We start from the raw sequence: 20082 nt of genomic DNA, 5'->3' as shown, positions 1-20082 counted from the left end.
CTATAATATCATCTTTTCATCACAGTTAAGACGTATTGAAACGCACAGCGATGGAGCGTTAATGCTGTGGTAATGTGGCTATTCACGTAACAATAGAAGCAAAATAGGGGCATGTTTACTTCCTGGTTTTTCAACATTCTTATTTTATATTTCCTGTGTTTTTTGTTCACTCTTGACTCACGATTGAGCAAGCTTGCTATTGTGCTACATTTCTAGCTACCTTAGCTACATCCTCTGGCATGCAGGAACATCAATCCTTGCCACTGTAATGTGATGTACTGCCTCAGTATTTTTTTTTTTTTGGATTATGAAAAATCTAATTTATGTCTGAAGGAGCAATATTTCATCTGCTCCGCAGAGTCAAATTGTATTTACAATAATACTACAGCAGATAAGAACTGTGCAGAGAGCAAGTATGCGGCTGGAGGACGAAGATAAAGATTTATGTGTTTATGAGGGAATTTTGAGCCAAAAAATTGTTTTGTATTCAAACCTAGCCTTGAAAGATATTAACACTTTGAGGAAAATATTAATTATTAATTAAAATTATTAATTAGCAAGCTTGGATCCGTAACAAATGTGTTATAATTTGTAACATTTGGCATGTTTTGACATTTAACTGGATAATAAACAGGTGAGAAAGCGAGTGCTTCACACCCATGAGAGTCTGTTATGATAAGCGGATGCTGCTGATAAATGAGAAGGCCTGCTTTCCAGGTCTGGACAAATGGGCTCATTAAAGATTTGGGACAGGTTCCAGCAGTGTCATGATAACATTGTGGAACGTGAATTTAGGGGCAAAAATCTCCGCTTCCAGAGAAAATTTAATAAACATTATAAAAGGTTTCATATGCTCATTATGCTGGCATTACGGCACTACTTAACACCTAAAGACTTCATGAAAATACGGAAATCAATACAGTTTGAGCATACAAAATCATAAGAAGACAATTTTTCACGAAACAAAATCATGCTAGATGCGTGAAAAATGCCCTCAGGTAATTTGAGCTTGAATAACGTCTGAATTCATGATATTCAAAATGGCCAAATACGTGACGTCCAATTCAGGGAATCAAAAAATACATTTAACAAAATTGTGGTTCTTACTACTCTATTAAAACCAAAATATGATTTTGACATCTGTATTCATCATCTATTTCATTAACTTTATTGAAAACAAAGAGGAAAACAAAAGAAAACGTTCACGTTGATGCGAGCGATATGACAAAAATATCATATATGATACCTGAAGGCATTAAATGATATCATCATGCTATACATGTTTTAGGGCTGGGCAATATGACAATAATAATATTGATATTGTCATAAATTAGGTCACATGACACTTTTCACAACTTTTTTAAAAATATAATTACAGACTAATTGGAAGCAGCTGATTTAATGTTAAATTTTTGCACTTAATCTTTAAATTGGAAAATGGTAAAATCTACAGGTTTTTTGTAATTTATTCTCCTTTCAGTGTGAAATATTTATTTATTTATAATAAATAAAAAATGCAATTTTGTAAAGATGTAAGTATCAACCAGGTTCTTTTTTTTTTTAAAATGCAACACTACTGTATTGCTGGAAAATTATCAAACCTAATTATCATGTATTTGTAAAACGCCTGAAGGAATTTTTTTTTTCATATTGCCCAGCCCTAAGAAACTTCCAGCAAAACGTTCTATAGTACTACATTTAATGTCTTTTTATATGTAAAAACAAAACATTTTTCTTTATGACAATCTTTTAAAAAAATTATAAAAATTATCATATTTTTCAAACAAAATGTTAACAACATATCAGTCAGTTTGTAATTATTAAAAAAAATGCAAAAATATAATTCAAAGATATCACAATATCCATGATATCTCAGAAGTGTATTGTGATATAATTTACCACAGTATTGATATTATATCGTCATATTGCCCAGCTCATATCGCCTAGCTATGACCGTATAAATCTTTATGTTACCAGTTACAGCAGCTCTGTGCATTTAAGTCATCCACATAACATACAATGTAATATGAAGATGTGTATGATGACTAACTGTATAATTTATGTTTTATTTGCTGTCCAAAATGTGTGGCCAAATCACCCAGTGCAGCATGTGAACATGTTCCACAGCATATAACAGAAGTGAACAGTGTACGAGTTAATTAAACACCGGGGATTTTGCCGTGCACGATTAAACGAGAGGAAAGAGACCCACTTGCGAATCCTCCCGCCTACACGAGAGGATAAATGATATAAAAGCGACAGGGAAAGCAAACTGACACAAGGTCGCTGCAACTGCTGCCGAGAGGTCACACTTTTGTTTTCAATGATGTAATGGGAAATTGGTTAAGGATCGATCTTGGGAAAATTTCTACGATGAAGCAATAGCACAAGACAGCACGTGAATTATTTTCTTGTTCAGGAAAACGTGTATCACTGACCACAGACTCCAGAGTGCATTTGGGCTAAAAGAAGTGATGGCTGGTTGTGAGATTAGGTGGAAGTCTATCAATAGTTTGGGAATGAAGCTATCAGGGTTGAGCAGCACATTATATCCCAAGGTCTCAATGGCATTATAAGAAAAATCTGGGGCAAATTTGGCAAAAATTGCACATACTCTTGCCAAAAGTTTGTGCACACCTGACCATCACTTTCACATGTGCTTGTTGAACATCCCATTCCAGATTTATTCTCCTTTGCTGTTATAATAAGCTCCACTCTTCTGGGAAGGCTTTCCACTAGATGTTGGAGCGTGACTGTGGGGATTTGTGTTCATTCAGCTACAAGAGCATTAGTGAGGTCAGGCGCTGATGTTGGTGAGGAGGTCTGGTGTTCGGTCGGTGTTCCAGTTCATCCCAAAGGTGTTCAGTGGGGTTGAGGTCAGGGCTCTGTGCAGGACACTCGAGTTCTTCCACTCCAACCTTCACACACCATGTCTTCATGGAGCCCGCTTTGTGCACAGGGGTATTGTCATGCTGGAACAGGTTTGAGCCTCTTAGTTCCAGTGAAGGGAAATATTAATACTACAGTGTACAAAGACATTCTATACAATTATGTGCTCCAAACTTTGTGTCAACAGTTTGAGGAAGAACTACATGTCGGTCTGATGGTCAGGTGTCCACATACCTTATGCCATATAGTGTAGATTGTTATTTAAAATTTTTAAGTGTTTCAAGTCCATAATGCTGTGTTTCCTCCAAATACCAAACCAGGTAAACACAAAGGATTTTAATTACTTCATTCAAACCAAAAACACTGAACTTACAGTTTTCATCTGCCATCTTTTTTTACACTCTGTGTAATCACCTGACATGACCGTCACTGATAGGCTGCATGAATCTACAGTCTGGGCTAGAAAGAAATCAGCCCCAGCATCACTTCTTGCATTTTCATACCATTTTGTGTGTCTGTTTTACGACCACTTGTGATACTGTTGTGCTTCTTTCCACAAAAAATCCAAAATAATCCCATTTAACAGCAAATAACCTGACGTGGATGGCCAAAATGAAACGCTACACTGATATCTTTTTATTTCTAGAAGACAGAAAGCCTTAGCAATTCTCTTATATTACACTCCAATCAGCTCTGCATCCTGAGAGCGGCCGTGCTCAGAGGCCCTGAGGCAGCAATAAGCCTGCAATCTAAAGCGTTCATTATTATACGTCCTGCACCTCTAAGATTGTGAATCATTTTATTTTAACAGATTGTGCTATCAGACACTCCATCACAGCCAACATTTATCGTTTGTGTAAGCCCACAGCTATCAGATATCCAGTGCAAACTGGATTAGTATGGATTGGATTTAAGGACTCCTGATATTGAAGAGCGCTACTCCGCTCAGATTGCGGCAGCAAATATTGAATGTTTATATTCGCTTTATCTGCACTCCGACAACTGCTCAAACACACACTGAGACACTCAGATCTTGAGTGTTTTTGAGAAACAAGCAGAGGAAAAATGACTGGTCGTATCAGTGTGTTAAATAATACACTGGAGCATGAATAATATCACCTCTTACCTCTGGCATCGAAGAACTCCTCGTCCGAGCTGTCCATGGACTCCTGTACGATGTTCTGCAGCCTCCAGTGGGATGCGCTAAATTTTCGTGATGCATCTAGGAAACGAATAGGAAATTACGCAAATTAAATACATTTTATAAAGAATATGCCCTCCAAACACACATACCAAAGACTTGTGTGATATTGATTTTTTACAGTTCTTGATTTACATTTTAAAAATCACAATAAACAGTTTAATCTTCCAAAACTAAGCCAAAGAAATACAGGACAACAAGTATTTACACCATTTCAGGTTCAAGGAGAGAAGGAGAGGGTGTAATAATATTATCAGCTGTGCAGTCGGGAACTGCTTGCTGGCAGTGGCGAGTGCAAAAACTCAGTCGGATGGTGGATTTTCAGTGATTTTACTGTAATGTCCAATAAATAGTAAAAAAAATAATAATACTTTTGCATTTTCAGTGTAATCCTTTTATCAAAAATCGGTTATCTAATGTCCACATGGCCGACATTTTCTTTGTTGATCTGCTGCTCAAAGTGTTTAAACGCATCTGGGCCTATTTAATGACATTATCATTATGCAAAGTTTGTCAATTTACATAATCTGTCACTTCTTTATACCCATATTTAATCTTTTTAAAGATTGTACACTTGTCTAACGTTAGCTAATTCAAAACATTCTCTGTTTAGCGTGACAGAAAGCAAGAGCAGGTGAGATGGTGGAAGGGGGCGGGGCTTCCAGGCGGTGTCATTTAATATCGGAGAGTCCAAAACACTTACGCAAATCATTACAGATTCATGTTGATTGGTTCATCAGTCCTTTTCTTATGGAGAAAATGACTGATCCTTAAAAAGACTGCTGTTTTGGCATATTTTAGGTGATAAAACATACTATCATACCCGATGCTACACAAAATGTGTAAAGGTCATCAGGTCTGGTAGTATAATCACTGGCTATCGTGGCAGTGTAGTATCGTGTAGAGATAATTAAATCGTTATATCGCACAAGCCTAGTGTTAACCAACGGCATTCATTTCGACTGATTCTCCACAGCTTAGTGAAGTTTTAGAGCCAATCTGCAAAGTACTTATAAAACCTGATGCTTGGAATTTGCATATATGGTAATTAAAAATGAGATAAACTTGAATATGGGCTCAAATCACACTTAAACGCATCTACTAAATCTCTTGTTCTGTTTGATTATTAAATGAATGATGAATGTTAATGACTAACCATGCATGTGACATTTCTCAAGCACAATCGGCAATACTTCTGAAATGCCTGTGATTTTTAAAGACAATCCCTTCAGTGCATCATGACGTTTTCGAGCTAAGACTGTTTGTTACTCTGACTTGTTCCTTGATCATGTCTGACACCGAAGAAACAGCAGAACGTGAAGACTTTCTCTGAGCTCTCCTCCTGTGGGGAAATACAGTCGCAAAAACACATCCCTAAAGGAGTACCACTTTGAAGCAGAGCGTGACTAATTAAACCCCCCAAAAAAAAAAAGAAAAAGAAAAAAAAGCACCCATGCGGTGGATTCAGCTGAGCTCTGAATAAGCCTGCGAAGACCTCTCCATTCATGCCTCATTGTTCCCTACTGCTTTGTAGATAGGGCACACTTTCTCCTGGTACTTCTTAAATAAAAACAACTGCTCCCGCTGGCAGGCACATTAGCTGCAGAGAGGAAAAGAGGCAATAAAGAGTCAGGCTCGCTAAAATCCAATAATGATTCAGGCAATGCAAAAAGAAAAATATGCCCTTGTTGATTAGTGTTCAGGTTTGGTATTGGAACACAGCCCATGGCTTCCTTAGTAAATCTGGTAATAGATCTCTCTTACAAACCGTAGCTAAGTTAAAATGATTCATGTTTGGGTCACAGGTGGTCATTTCCTGGCGGTGAGCACAGTGACCTCAATCATCTATTAAATCCCGGAGGAATGTCTCTGACAGAGTTTTGATTATTTTTTCCCCTTTTCATCAACTCTACTGGAGGTTGGATTGCATTTCCCTTTTTTTTTTAGTTCAGTTAAAAATGCACGCTATCTTCAGTTCTTCAGTCTACAACCTCATAGTGGATGAGGCTGAAAAGCTTTATTAAATATTCTAATAAAAGAAATGAATATTGGAGCCATAAGTAAGAGCATTGTTAGGATATTTTAAGGGGTCATCAAATCATAAATTCATTAGCCAGTTCAAGCTGAGTAAAAGCTCCAGGGTGATACCAGTGCCAATGTTTTTGTTACCCTGAAATCTAATGGATTGGGATAAAAAGTGGTAGCTAATGTGTAAGAAAAAACACACAACAGACCGTGCTGTTATACAAAAGAAGTACACACCAGAGTGGTTTGATACCTGAACCGAATTATTTTCATATAACAGCATAGTCTAAAGTTCCGCTTATACCACAGCAATTTGCCGTTGATTACAATGTTTACTTCATTAAAGAACAACACGTCATGTTTTTTTTATCCGTTTATAGTTAGCTTTAATGTTGTGGAATGTCTGCAGGACAAGTTATTTCCTGTTATTAAATCACTTAAGCTATTGCAATGATAAACAGTCCTTCCCTCACCAGCCTCACTTTTACACTCTCTCTCTCTCTCTCTCTCTCTCTAAAAAGACACAGCTTTAAATCATTTTACCGAGAAACTATAAAGCGTAAACTCTTCTATCAAAGTACCTTTACAAAGCACCACCTTTGTTAAATAAAAGTCTCCTAAGAATACATTTCACCACATCAATGATTACACATTTTCCTTTGTTAAATAACAAGTTTTTATTTAAAAATTAGTTTCTCATTAGTCTTATCGTTCATGTTACAGCCGGAACTACTTTCGGAGCCAGCGTGCACACCTTCTGACCAATCAAATTTGAGAAAATTTAGCGGTGTTTGTCATGGTTGAGCTGAATACGGCACAGAACTACATTACCCATCAGCCCTACCACATCACATGACCATGTCATATGTCTCACTGATCACTCACTCCTGTTCCATGTTACTTCTAATAAGCTCCCCTTTTAAAATCCTGGTTTCTGTGAGTTTTCATTGTCAAGCTTTTGTTGTACTTGTGTGCGCCACAGTGTCACTCATAGTGCGTATGTTCTTTGCTTCTTTTACTCACGTTTATTGTCCTTGTTTTCACATTGCTGGTTTTGTTAGCACATTACTTAATAAATACTATCTGCACTTGCATCTGTCTTCAACTCCCAATCCCTGACAGGGTGGTATAAAAAGTGGAATCTCAGAGTTAACGGGAAACGAATGAGTAGTTCAGAAGGTCAGAAGTGAAAATTTGTTTTGCCTCATTACGTAGTAATAAAACACTTATTAATTTCACCAGACGCAGGCCTATTACATTTTATCCCAGGCTCCGCCTTTCGCCATCACACACCTGATCTGACTCTGCCACTTCTCTTGATGAATATGGAGACTTCACTGACTCACTGACAATTGGTTGTTAGCGTCAGAATCCTCATGGGCACCACTTCTTTTCTTTTTCCCCTTTCACAGCTGATGAAGGGTCATTTTCAGCCATCTAATCTCAACAGTCCTCCTGCTGTAGTTCATTAGTGAGCCGATCCTCAGAGCGCTGGTTCTCAGAGCTCTTAAAATGGAAGGCTTATAACCATCAGCCCTCAGAACTTGGTGTCCAAGCAGTGATTTCAGCCATCATTTACAGAGTGCTGGAATTTAAGCTTAAGAAATAACAACTGCTTTTCCATTCTAACTTTAGCCATTAGTAATGAGAGAACATCTGATTTTATGCGATCGCATCAGATTTTTTTTCACAAACACACTCCACCTTCCCTGTACGAGCATGAAGTTACTCTCGTGCTGAAAAATGCCTAGCAATAAACACAAACATTAACAGAGCTGGGATTTTCAATGCTGCCAGCTGCAGTTACAACAATATAACTGCACAACAGAGACCACCAGGGCAAAGCGGTAATAATGCATCACATTTCACACAATAACTTGTACTAGCCCTTCGAGTAGCATTGAGCGCCTGTGGCTATATTGCTAAGGGCTGACTTGAGTAGGCATGTGTTAATAAGTGCTTATAAAATACACTGCATTAATCTTATGTTATCTTATTAAACTATTTAATGGCCCAGAGTTACCGTTACCACCGCAAAGTGGATTATTTTCACATAACTGTATGGTTCAAAGTGTGCAATTATAATGTTTAATTTATTAATGAACAACACGCCGCACTTTTCAGCTATTTATATTTACATTTAATGTTACAGAACATCCATTAAACAACCTAGCTCTTGTTATCCCTTACATTAGCAACTAGAAACAGCAGCTATTATATTAGCAACTAGAAACAGCAGCTATACATTAGCAACTAGAAACAGCAGCTATACATTAGCAACTAGAAACAGCAGCTATTATATTAGCAACTAGAAACAGCAGCTATTATATTAGCCTCTAGAAACAGCAGCTATTACATTAGCCTCTAGAAACAGCAGCTATTACTTTAGCAGCTAGAAACAGCAGCTATATGTTAGCATCTAGAAACAGCAGCTATTACTTTAGCAGCTAGAAACAGCAGCTATATGTTAGCATCTAGAAACAGCAGCTATTATATTAGCCTCTAGAAACAGCAGCTATACATTAGCCTCTAGAAACAGCAGCTATTACATTAGCATCTGGAAACAGCAGTCATTACATTAGCATCTAGAAACAGCAGTTATTACATTAGCATCTAGAAACAGCAGCTATATGTTAGCATCTAGAAACAGCAGTTATTACATTAGCATCTAGAAACAGCAGCTATACATTAGCATCTAGAAACAGCAGCTATTACATTAGCATCTAGAAACAGCAGTTATTACATTAGCATCTAGAAACAGCAGTTATTACATTAGCATCTAGAAACAGCAGCTATACATTAGCCTCTAGAAACAGCAGCTATTACATTAGCATCTAGAAACAGCAGCTATTACATTAGCATCTAGAAACAGCAGTTATTACATTAGCATCTAGAAACAGCAGCTATACATTAGCATCTAGAAACAGCAGTTATTACATTAGCATCTAGAAACAGCAGCTATACATTAGCATCTAGAAACAGCAGTTATTACATTAGCATCTAGAAACAGCAGCTATACATTAGCATCTAGAAACAGCAGTCATTACATTAGCATCTAGAAACAGCAGCTATACATTAGCATCTAGAAACAGCAGCTATACATTAGCATCTAGAAACAGCAGTTATTACATTAGCATCTAGAAACAGCAGCTATACATTAGCATCTAGAAACAGCAGCTATACATTAGCATCTAGAAACAGCAGTTATTACATTAGCATCTAGAAACAGCAGCTATACATTAGCATCTAGAAACAGCAGTCATTACATTAGCATCTAGAAACAGCAGCTATACATTAGCATCTAGAAACAGCAGCTATACATTAGCATCTAGAAACAGCAGTCATTACATTAGCATCTAGAAACAGCAGCTATACATTAGCATCTAGAAACAGCAGCTATACATTAGCATCTAGAAACAGCAGTTATTACATTAGCATCTAGAAACAGCAGCTATACATTAGCATCTAGAAACAGCAGTCATTACATTAGCATCTAGAAACAGCAGCTATACATTAGCATCTAGAAACAGCAGCTATACATTAGCATCTAGAAACAGCAGTCATTACATTAGCATCTAGAAACAGCAGCTATACATTAGCATCTAGAAACAGCAGTTATTACATTAGCATCTAGAAACAGCAGCTATACATTAGCATCTAGAAACAGCAGTCATTACATTAGCATCTAGAAACAGCAGCTATACATTAGCATCTAGAAACAGCAGCTATACATTAGCATCTAGAAACAGCAGTTATTACATTAGCATCTAGAAACAGCAGCTATACCCTACCAGCTACAAACAGCAGGTATACATAAGCATCTAGAAGGAGCAGCTATAACATTAGCAACGAGAACCTTCAAACTAGCAACTAGCAACTAATTAAACCAAACTTTAGTTTGGTTAAATTGATGTACATATTCCTGTCTAAATCTGTTTTTTGAACATTGTCTTTTATTTCAAATAATCAGTAAATATTGTGCAATTACAGACAAAGAATTTCACTGAACAGCTACGAACATTTTACTACAAAGAAAGACTGTATGCTTGTAAAATTATATCGTAAACCGCTCAATTAAAAACAGTATTTAATTAACAGCTTTTAGATGAAATTCTTTATCTGCAATTTTACATTTTGAATTTGTTGATCATTCTAAATCAAATTTATTGAACAATACTAACAAGTTTCTATCCGAAGGTTTTTAAGAAACATCATAAACCTCTTCAGAATCCTTCTGAGAAAAAAAACACACCAGACGAGGACGACCTTGTGACCTTGAAAGCTTCGATGCTTGTACACATTCACAGCTACCGAGACAGTCTTGCACATGTGGTCTTGTTATGGACTGATCGATACACGGCAGAAAATTTACCTCCACAAGACAAGCTGGTGTTTCTCTCTGCTATCCCTCTGTTCAGAATGTTTTTCTTCTTCTCCCTGCCTACGTTAATTAGTTCACTCACTATCATGGTACGAAGCTACTAGCTACAATTACATCCAAGGCTAGCCATAGAGCACAGGTTTCTCATTTCAAAACTCATGTCATGAAGCACACACAGTCTTAGGCAGCAAATAGCGAAACAATTTGAATCAATGAGCTTGTAAGTACTTAATTAACTTTTTCATTGATAAATGCTACATTTTAGTTCACATTAAAATTGATTGCAAAAAGAATCGATTCACTGATTCCAGGCTTTGAAAACGAAAACTTTGGAGTCGATTCCACAAACTGTAAATGATTCACTTCACATACATACACACACACACACAACAAGCAAAATAAATTTAGCGTCAGAGTGTCTGAGTTACCCAAGTTAGTAACTTTTAAATTATAATATTATATATTAAGGTTACACTGAAACTATGTCATTTGGTGCAACCGTTATTTATTTAGTAGCTCGTAAAACTGGACCGTCGCAAACTAGATTACATTCTACTGGTGCAACAGGCTGCTGTATTACCAGTTTTATTTCACTATGTTTGTGTTATATATTTGTTTCCTTATATCAAATTTACAATGCAGTAAATCATCAACAGAAGTCCAGGCATGTAGAGCTGGAACACTCTTGTTTTATAGTAGTCCATGCACTTCAGTGTTCCCATTTACTTACACAACAAAGCTAAATAAAATGTGTTTTCATCTTTCTAATCTGCTGTATTTACTTATTTTTAGTTTACCTTATTCTGTAAAAATGTAATAATTAATATAATGACTGTGAATACCTTCATAAAAAAATAGTTACTGTAAAATAATAGTAATAATAGTAGTTAAATAATAGTTTTTCTGAATTTTTAATATAGGTTTCTGTTGTTTTATTACAATGATAATTCATAGTTTTTATTAAAAATGTAAATTACTGGAAAAGAACTGTAATGGGCAGTTTTCCTAAAAGATTCATTACCTTGAATCTTGAATCTAACATACACTATATGCCCAAAAGTATGTGGACACCTGACCATACACCCGTATGTGGTTTTTTTTACAAACTGTTGCCACAAACTTGGAAACACACAATTGTATACAATGTGTTTGTATACTGTAGCATTACAATTTTCCTTCACTGGAACTAAGAGGCCCAAACCTGTTCCAGCATGACAATGCCCCTGTGCACAAAGCGAGCTCCATGAAGACATGGTGTGTGAAGGTTGGAGTGGAAGAACTCGAGTGTCCTTCACAGAGCCCTGACCTCAACCCCACTGAACACCTTTGAGATGAACTGGAACACCGACTGCACCCCAGAAATCAGTGTCTGATCTCACTAATGCTCTTGTGGCTGAATGAACACAAATCCCCACAGCCACGCTCCAAAAACTAGTGGAAAGCCTTCCCAGAAGAATGGAGCTTACTATAACAGCAAAGGGGAATAAATCTGGAATAGGATCTTCACAAAAGTACATGTAAATGTGATGCTCAGGTGTTCACAAACTTTTGGCCATATAATGCATATATTTTGGTGAACAACTGTTTTATTTCTTTTACACAAAAGCAATCATATGGTATTAGCTGCACAGATCTACCATAATATTTCTGTTTATCTATGTCAATCTACTACTTGGTACGTTACTGTAAATTTAACAGTTTCATCACCCCTGCCGTAGTGAACATGTTTCTTTATTCAGCAGACAGATATGTCACAGCATAAAGTCCTCATATTGTGTACAGAGAAAGATTCTGAACAGAGCTGTTTATCTTCACCTGACCTTCACTTACCCGGAATGAAAGTCAGACAGCCGTCTAGCCAGTAAAACAAAACCTCTCGGGGTAGATAAGCTAGCATAGATAAGCTTCATCATAATATTGTAAATAAAAGGTCATGCAAGTACATCAATGTGAAAATTTTATACTGACACACGCCACTGAAAATCACCAGAAAAACGTCTATAGTACTATTTTGATATTTTTTTTGTGGAATACATTTTCTGGAATTTGTTCAGTACTGTAGTCTGAGGTAACATTACATGCTGTATATAATTTACAGTGATGAGATGTCTACACAACGTACACATGATCATCACACCGAAGGTTCCATGTGTACTTTGCACACCCTTATATTGTATACTTAACACAACCGGACTGCTTCCACTTTTATTATACGTGATAGTTGTATAGCTTGGTGTCACGCAACATCATTTGATCATTAGTAGGTTACATGGTAACAACATTTATGTAAGCTATACTGGTGTTATGAGCTTAAAAACTGAAAATACCAAGAACCAGTTCCCAAGTGGCGCAACACAAAAGAGAGATTGTGCATTCAGAGATCGTGAGTTCGAATCCCAATGATGCCACAGCCATCCGTGGCCAGGGGTCAAGAGAGCTGAATTGGCCGTGCTCTCTGGGGAGGGATCTCATACTCTCTATCACATCGACACCTGCCAATCACGGACAGATAGGGCTTCCCTCAGTGTGTGCTGCTTTGCAGGAGCAGCAGGTCAAAAAAGATGCAGTTGGCTGGCTTCACGTGTCATTATATTTAAATTAAGGAGAAAATTGGGGCTGGGGGTGTCATCGTTTTAAACAGCGTCTATACTTTATTGTTCTGCATTTTAAACTAGGCCAATACTTGGTTTCTTTTCTCACAGTATATGATGGAATCTTTACCTGAGGTTATATTCAGATCTCTTTATGGTCTCTAATAATTCCAGACACAGGAAAAAATGCTGCTATGACAGATTTGGAAAGTCCCTGAGATCCAGTGATAAAACAAATCCTGTCCATATACGCCTTATAACAGAATTCAAACACAAAAATTGATGGGAGTTTAAATGGTAATGATAAAATGTATTACAAGAGCTTGAAGTTGTTCACATTTCCATTCAGAATTTGCTGAGATTTACAGTTCAAATCTCCAAATTCGAACAATAAAGACAGGAAGCACATGTCACACGTCACCGCACTGTGAGTGGAGAATAACAGTAAATCCTAATGTAGTGACTAGCAGAAGCCTATGAATCTTCCTGCCAGTCAAAAAGAAAGGAGTTTCTGGAATGATGGCCTGCCATGAACAGCGCATGCTGAGAGTATTTTGTAAAAAAAAAAAAAAAAAAGCCTTCCTTGCTGCACAGATGGTTCTGCAGCTCTGGTACATTGTCATTTCCCCCTCTCTGCCTCAAGATAATTACAGTTATTTCCCAAACTGCTCTGCCACTGATATGACAGTGAAATATAAAAAAAATGACAACGCTTGGACATCATTAAAATGAGAATTCATTCTACTGTCTACGTTCTACCTTCCAGTCGTCAAACCATCATGGCATCTACACTCCATTGTAACACATGTTTACTGATTAGCAATTAACCTGAGTACACAGACTAGTCAAACGTACAAGGTACTGAAAGACTGACAAGCATTTAATGCATCATAACATTTAAGAGCCTAATTACACGAGAGTCTATGAAGCCTTTCCTGGATACCTCATGAGGAAGCTGGGTTTACAGAAATGACAGATTGCACGTGTCAGTGATGCAGTCCAGCGCATGCAGCCTCATTACTTTATCTGCCAAAGGATCTACGGCAGAAGGGGCAAAAATCTTGTGATGCCTGGAAATCTAGATTGCGTGACGATCTGAGTGCTCGTTGCACTGAGGACGGTTTTCAGCAGAAGATTATGGGCTGCAGTAATAGGTTGAGTCTCATGCCTCATTCAATTCAGAGCAATCAGAGAGTTCAGCCAAAAACGAGAAGAGACAGTCTCCTACAGAGGTACCTATAGAGGATCAGCATTGAGCAAAGGTAGCCGCACTGCACAAAAATGCTACATTATCAAGATGGTTCAAAGAGCTAGCCCATTTCTATATCCTGCATTTATCTAAATTTCAAACGAAAAAAGGTTCTGGCTTTGGTTGCCCTTTGGAGAAGACGGGAGAAAACATGAAGGGCAAGAAATTACTCTATTGTCTCGACAAACTAACGGCGAGTTCAACCTCATCTGTGAGCTACGGAGCCATGACGACCAATTCCACGGCCAATTTGCATTGGACAAAACCAAGTGTGATGTCTTTACGGTTACACTATATGGCCAAAAGATTGTAGACACCTGACCATCATTACCAATACGCGCTTGTTGAATAATCCATTCCAGATTTAGTCCTATAATATAATTAATATATAATTACCTCCACTCTTCTGGGAAGGCTTTCCACTAGATTTTGGAGCGTGGCTATGGGGATTTTTCCATTCAGCCACAAGAGCATTAGTATTATCTCGCAATGCTGCGTCACAATGCACTAAAAATACACTCAAAGAAAAGTGCTATCTGCCCTCTTCCACATACAAGTCCTCACAGATGCCCACGATTAGCTAATGTCTCTGTGATTGACAGGGGAGAGAAAGTATGCCATCCCTCCCAGCCAATTTTGCTCCCAACCACAGATGGCTGTGGCATCTACGGGATTCGAACTGCTGATCTGGAGATGATACGCAGAAAAGCTGAACATTGTGGTGGAAATCAAACTTAATATAAAGTGAAAAAAATGGGCCAAATCAAATCGGACATGACAAGGCACTAAGGCACTTGGGAAAGACTAGCTCCATAACAGACATCCATGGTTGTTTCTGATTTGTCAACGGTCACATGGTTTCTTACTGAGCGTGACACTGAAGGCGTGGAGCATCAAGCACTTTATTATATAATACAGAACAAATTGTAAGTGCTGTGTGACTTCAAATAGTAATTGCATTAGGGAAATCCTAGAACAAACCACATCTTTTGAAGCACTTCCTTGCCTCTTTTACACATTTCAGCTCAGCACTGTGTACAACACCTTTTTAATGTGGTCAGTGCACCTCTATACTTCACCAGCCAACACACAATGCACAGTCAGAACAGAAATGATTAGAGCTCTTATAAAGTCATGAAGAATGACTCTTTAACTGTCAATGCCTTGAGAAAGAGCTTCACCTCATTATACAATCCCATAAAGGATCGAGAGAAAAGAAACAATCAGCAATATAACAGCTTTAAAAAGCGCTTTACTGTGCTTAACTGGACGTGGAGGGGCTTATTCATTTCTTTCCTTTCTTGCTAGATATAAATGCACAACACAACAAAATTTACAACTAAAGGTCAGCTTATTGAGCTTGTGCAGGAAGGCACACATACAGCAAAAGGTCAGCATATAGAGTACATGGACGTAGGCCAATAGGTCACTGCTGTTTTTAATGTCCTGTCGGCCAAAGCTAGAGTATACATCCACCTGCAAAAGACGGTTTTCTGCATTAACATCAAAAACCTTGAACAAACATCAATCCATATGTCTTAAACATATGGAAATTGAACAATAAGAATGGGCCATTTTGCTTAATCCAGCTTTGACATTATTAGCGCAAGTTGATAGATGGGCAAGGAATCCACTTCAGTGGATAAAAATGACACTGAAATTTCCTTTCCTGATTCATGCTGTTACCAACAGCTGTGGCAGGAAACCATCAGGAGCAGGAAGACTAGGCTGATCTGTATCATAAATCACATATGTGCTCAATCCTTTGACAAATGTCTTACTAAAACTTTCACCTCTGATGAATGAACAGCATTAAACAGTAGCGGCTCATCCATAAGGCCCGGTAGGACAGATCCCCGCTATATATATGTCACCCGTTCAGCAGATGTTAATCTTGGGTCCCTGGAGGACTAGTGGATAGGCCACAATGCTCTTACTGCTGCAGTCCGGGGTCGATTCCCAGCCAGGGAACCGACCCTGGCCACTGGGGGTGCGTGCAACAGTACGCTCTCAGTGCCAGTCCCAAGCCCGGATGAAATTGGGGAGGGTTGCTTCAAGGGTGTAAAACTGTGCCAAATCAAATACTTGGGCTATTGATCCGCTGTGGCGACCCCTAACGGGAGCCGAAAGAGGAACAACAACTTACAGCAAAATTTAATCTTCATAAAATCCTCATTTCCAACTCCATACAGTTCAAATTCGAATAAATATGAAATACTGATTACTTTTTTAAGCGACCTAGTTTTTGCAGTCGTCCTAGTGGTCGAAATAGGAACTGCAACTGTAAACAGTCATTCCTTCACTAGCATCTCCTTCTTTCTCTCTCTCCCTCTCTCTCAAAAATACAGCTTGTCATTTTGCCAAGAAACCGGGAATTCTAAACTCCTCTGTCCTGAAGACTTTTCCAGGCTGTGAAACATTAGCGTGGCTGTTACCTGCAACTCCTTCCATAAATAAATGTCTTGATAAATGTTAAATAAATGTCTCCAAACAAAAACAATAAAAACAACGAGCTTTTACTACAGAATCCGTAACATATTAGAACAGGCGCATTAATATAAACCTATCATTCGTGTTACAGCTGGAACTACTGTCAAAGCCATTCAGTTATACAAAATAATGCTCACCTTCTAACCAATCAGATTCAAGAATTTAACCCTGCTGTGGTATAAGATTAAAAAATACGACAATTATTTATGATCTTTCCTCTGTCTCTCATAGCTGTACTTCTAAAATCCTAAAATATTTTTTACTGCCATGACTATATTTTGGTCTAATGACCATATGAAAAACTTACTGAATTTGTATAATACCAATACAGACAAAAATAAATGCTTCATGCATAATGCAGTTTTCACACCCGACAGATAAATGGGACAACCACAGAGCAGAGACACAAAAGGGTTCGACTCGGCACCTCTTCTAATCACAAGCTTCAAACGCCGCATGAAGATCCGTAATTAAAAATCGGCTTCTGAAATCCACTTTTATCCAGAAAAATGATCCTTAAAAAGAAACTAACTATGAACCCGTCTCTCTCTCTGGTCGTCTCGCTCGCTTTTATCCTTTGATGCTTAAATTCAGAATGGACAGGGATCACGCTGAGCTGATCCAGAACGTCCTGTGCTAAAGCTTAAGAACATAAGCTTTGATCTATTAGCATGTCACTCTTAATGAAGTAAATCTGTGTGCTAAAGCCCCTCCTCGCTCTTACACAAACGGTTGTCTTACAACACAACCTGGTTTCTAAAAAAGCCTAAGAATATGCAGTTGTGAGCTTCAACATCCATAACTCTTTTTTTAATAACACATTTTACAGATGCTGTTTTAGAGTACATTTGGGGGGAAAAAATGATATTTTAGTATATTCTGCCGGTTTATAAATGGATCAGTGGAGAAAAGATCAGAATAATCATCACATGGAGGCTGAATCTGAGTGGCCTGGAGTTCAATCTATTGCTCAGCTGTGTTAATAAATCACTTATAAATGTGAGAGTGCTGAAGTTTTACCTCAGGTGTTCTTAGTTATCCATTACTCTCGCAAATCAGTTTGTTAGAACGCAGTCCTGCATTCATAAAGCACAATTTCTTTACCCTTGGGGCTCTGAGGCTATTTTGGTCTCATATCCCTTAGCTGAAAATTCATTTTTTCACTTCAACACAGGCTACTGCATCAACACACTGGACCCAAAAGCACACACAAAAAACAGAATATTGGATTTAGAAAATAACGATTATGATTATAATGATTTTTTTTCCATTCTCACTAAAAATGTTGGGTTAAAAACAACAACCATCTAGTAACCCAACTAAGGAGTGATATTGGGTATTTTTCCCTACCTGGTAGTAGCAGTAGTAACAGTAATGGTAGAGCTAGTAATAGTAGTAGTAATATTGGTGGTAGTAGTAGTAGTAGTGGTGGTTGTGGTAGTGGTAGTAATAGTAGTAATAATTCAATTCAATTCTATTTTATTTGTATAGCGCTTTTAACAATGGACATTGTCATAAAGCAGCTTTACATAAATATATAAATTCAGGATATAAATTTTAAATGTATGAATTTATCCCTAGTAGTGGTAGTAGTGGTTGTGGTATTAGTACTAGTAGTAATAGTGGTGGTGGTGGTGGGAGTGGTGGTAGTAGTGATGATAGTAGTAGTAGTAGTAGTAGTAGTAGTGTTAGTGATAATGGTGGTAATAGTAGTAGTAGTAGTAGCAATAGTGGTGGTGGTAGTACTAGTAGTGGTGATAGTGGTAGTAGTAGTGGTTTTGGTAGCAGTAGAAGTGGTGACAGTAGTAGTATTGGTAGTGGTAGTAGTACTAGTAGTGGTGGAAGTGGTAATATTAGTAGTACTACTAGTAGCAGTAGTGGTGGTAGTGGAAGTGGTGGTGGTAGTAGTAGTAGTAGTGGTGGTAGTGGAAGTAGTAGTAGTGGTAGTAGTGGAAGTGGTGGTGGTAGTGGTAGTAGTAGTTGTAGTAGTAGTGGTAGTAGTAGTAGTAGTGGTAGTAGTAGTGGTGGTGGTAGTGGTAGTAGTAGTTGTAGTAGTAGTGGTAGTGGTAGTAGTGGTAGTAGTAGTGGTAGTAGTAGTGGTGGTGGTAGTAGTAGTAGTAGTAGTGGTGGTAGTGGTAGTTGTAGTAGTAGTGGTAGTGGTAGTAGTGGTAGTAGTAGTGGTAGTAGTAGTGGTAGTTGTAGTAGTAGTGGTAGTAGTAGAAGTGGTGGTAGTAGTAGTAGTAGTAGTAGTGGTGGTGGTAGTGGTAGTAGTAGTTGTAGTAATAGTGGTAGTGGCAGTGGTAGTAGTAGTGGTAGTGGTAGTAGTGGAAGTAGTGATGGTGGTAGTGGAAGTATTAGTAGTAATAGTAGTGGAAGTGGTAGTGGTGGTGGTAGTGGTAGTAGTAGTGGTGGTGGTAGTAGTAGTAGTAGTAGTGGTGGTAGTGCTTGTGGTAGTAGTGATGGTGGTAGTGGAAGTATTAGTAGTAGTAGTAGTGGAAGTGGTAGTGGTGGTGGTAGTAGTAGTAGTAGTGGTGGTAGTGCTTGTGGTAGTAGTAGTAGTAGTGATGGTGGTAGTGGAAGTATTAGTAGTAGTAGTAGTGGAAGTGGTAGTGGTGGTGGTAGTAGTAGTAGTAGTGGTGGTAGTGCTTGTGGTAGTAGTAGTAGTAGTGATGGTGGTAGTGGAAGTATTAGTAGTAGTAGTAGTGGAAGTGGTAGTGGTGGTGGTAGTGGTAGTAGTAGTAGTAGTGGTAGTAGTAGTACTTGATAAGGGATAGAAATATCTTTAAAAAAGTATATATCATTGTCAAATACTTAATATTTATTTGCACGCAGTTGCATTTATAGTCACATTCGTGTGTGTAATATATACTAGACTGCATAGAGACTGCTCTGAACAACAGTTAAACCTGCTGCGCTGTTTATCTCCACAGAATGGAGCTAACCTAACATTAAGAGTGTTCTAGCGGAATAATATCATGCGAAAAAGCTGTTATTCACAAAAACACACGACTGCACATTATACTTACACTACTACACTAACAAACAAATAACCTATTGTTTTATATCGTTTTATAACAATTTAATTACCTGAAATGACACATAATACCTAATAACATGAAGCCATATTCAGAGTTGGGTTACATGTGTCCTGACTTAATACTGAAACTGTGCACTTCAGTATTCAGACCTCAGACGTAACTGCAGGCTTAAGCGCTATTCAGATATGAGAGGTATGTCTCGGTTACTATGTGATTCT

At 37.9% G+C, this 20082-nt stretch overlaps 1 protein-coding gene across 6 annotated transcripts in view; it reads right to left on the bottom strand.

Annotated features, from left to right (window-relative positions):
• plrdgb (PITP-less RdgB-like protein) overlaps positions 1 to 20082 on the bottom strand; it is a 74400-nt gene that overhangs the window by 40234 nt on the left and 14084 nt on the right. For all 6 annotated transcript variants that reach the window (XR_004579597.2, XR_003404179.3, XR_003404180.3 and 3 more), the window contains exon 2: positions 4016 to 4111. Coding sequence is in view for 1 of the 6 variants with exons in the window: in XM_026938595.3 (XP_026794396.3) it covers positions 4016 to 4111 (96 nt within the window). In the remaining 5 variants the exon portion in view is untranslated. The remainder of the gene's footprint in view (positions 1 to 4015; positions 4112 to 20082) is intronic.

Source organism: Pangasianodon hypophthalmus, chromosome 15, assembly GCF_027358585.1.
Source record: "Pangasianodon hypophthalmus isolate fPanHyp1 chromosome 15, fPanHyp1.pri, whole genome shotgun sequence".
NCBI lineage: Eukaryota > Metazoa > Chordata > Actinopteri > Siluriformes > Pangasiidae > Pangasianodon > Pangasianodon hypophthalmus.
Note: the sequence above shows the minus strand (reverse complement) of the source record. Positions and strands in the feature narration are given on the sequence as shown.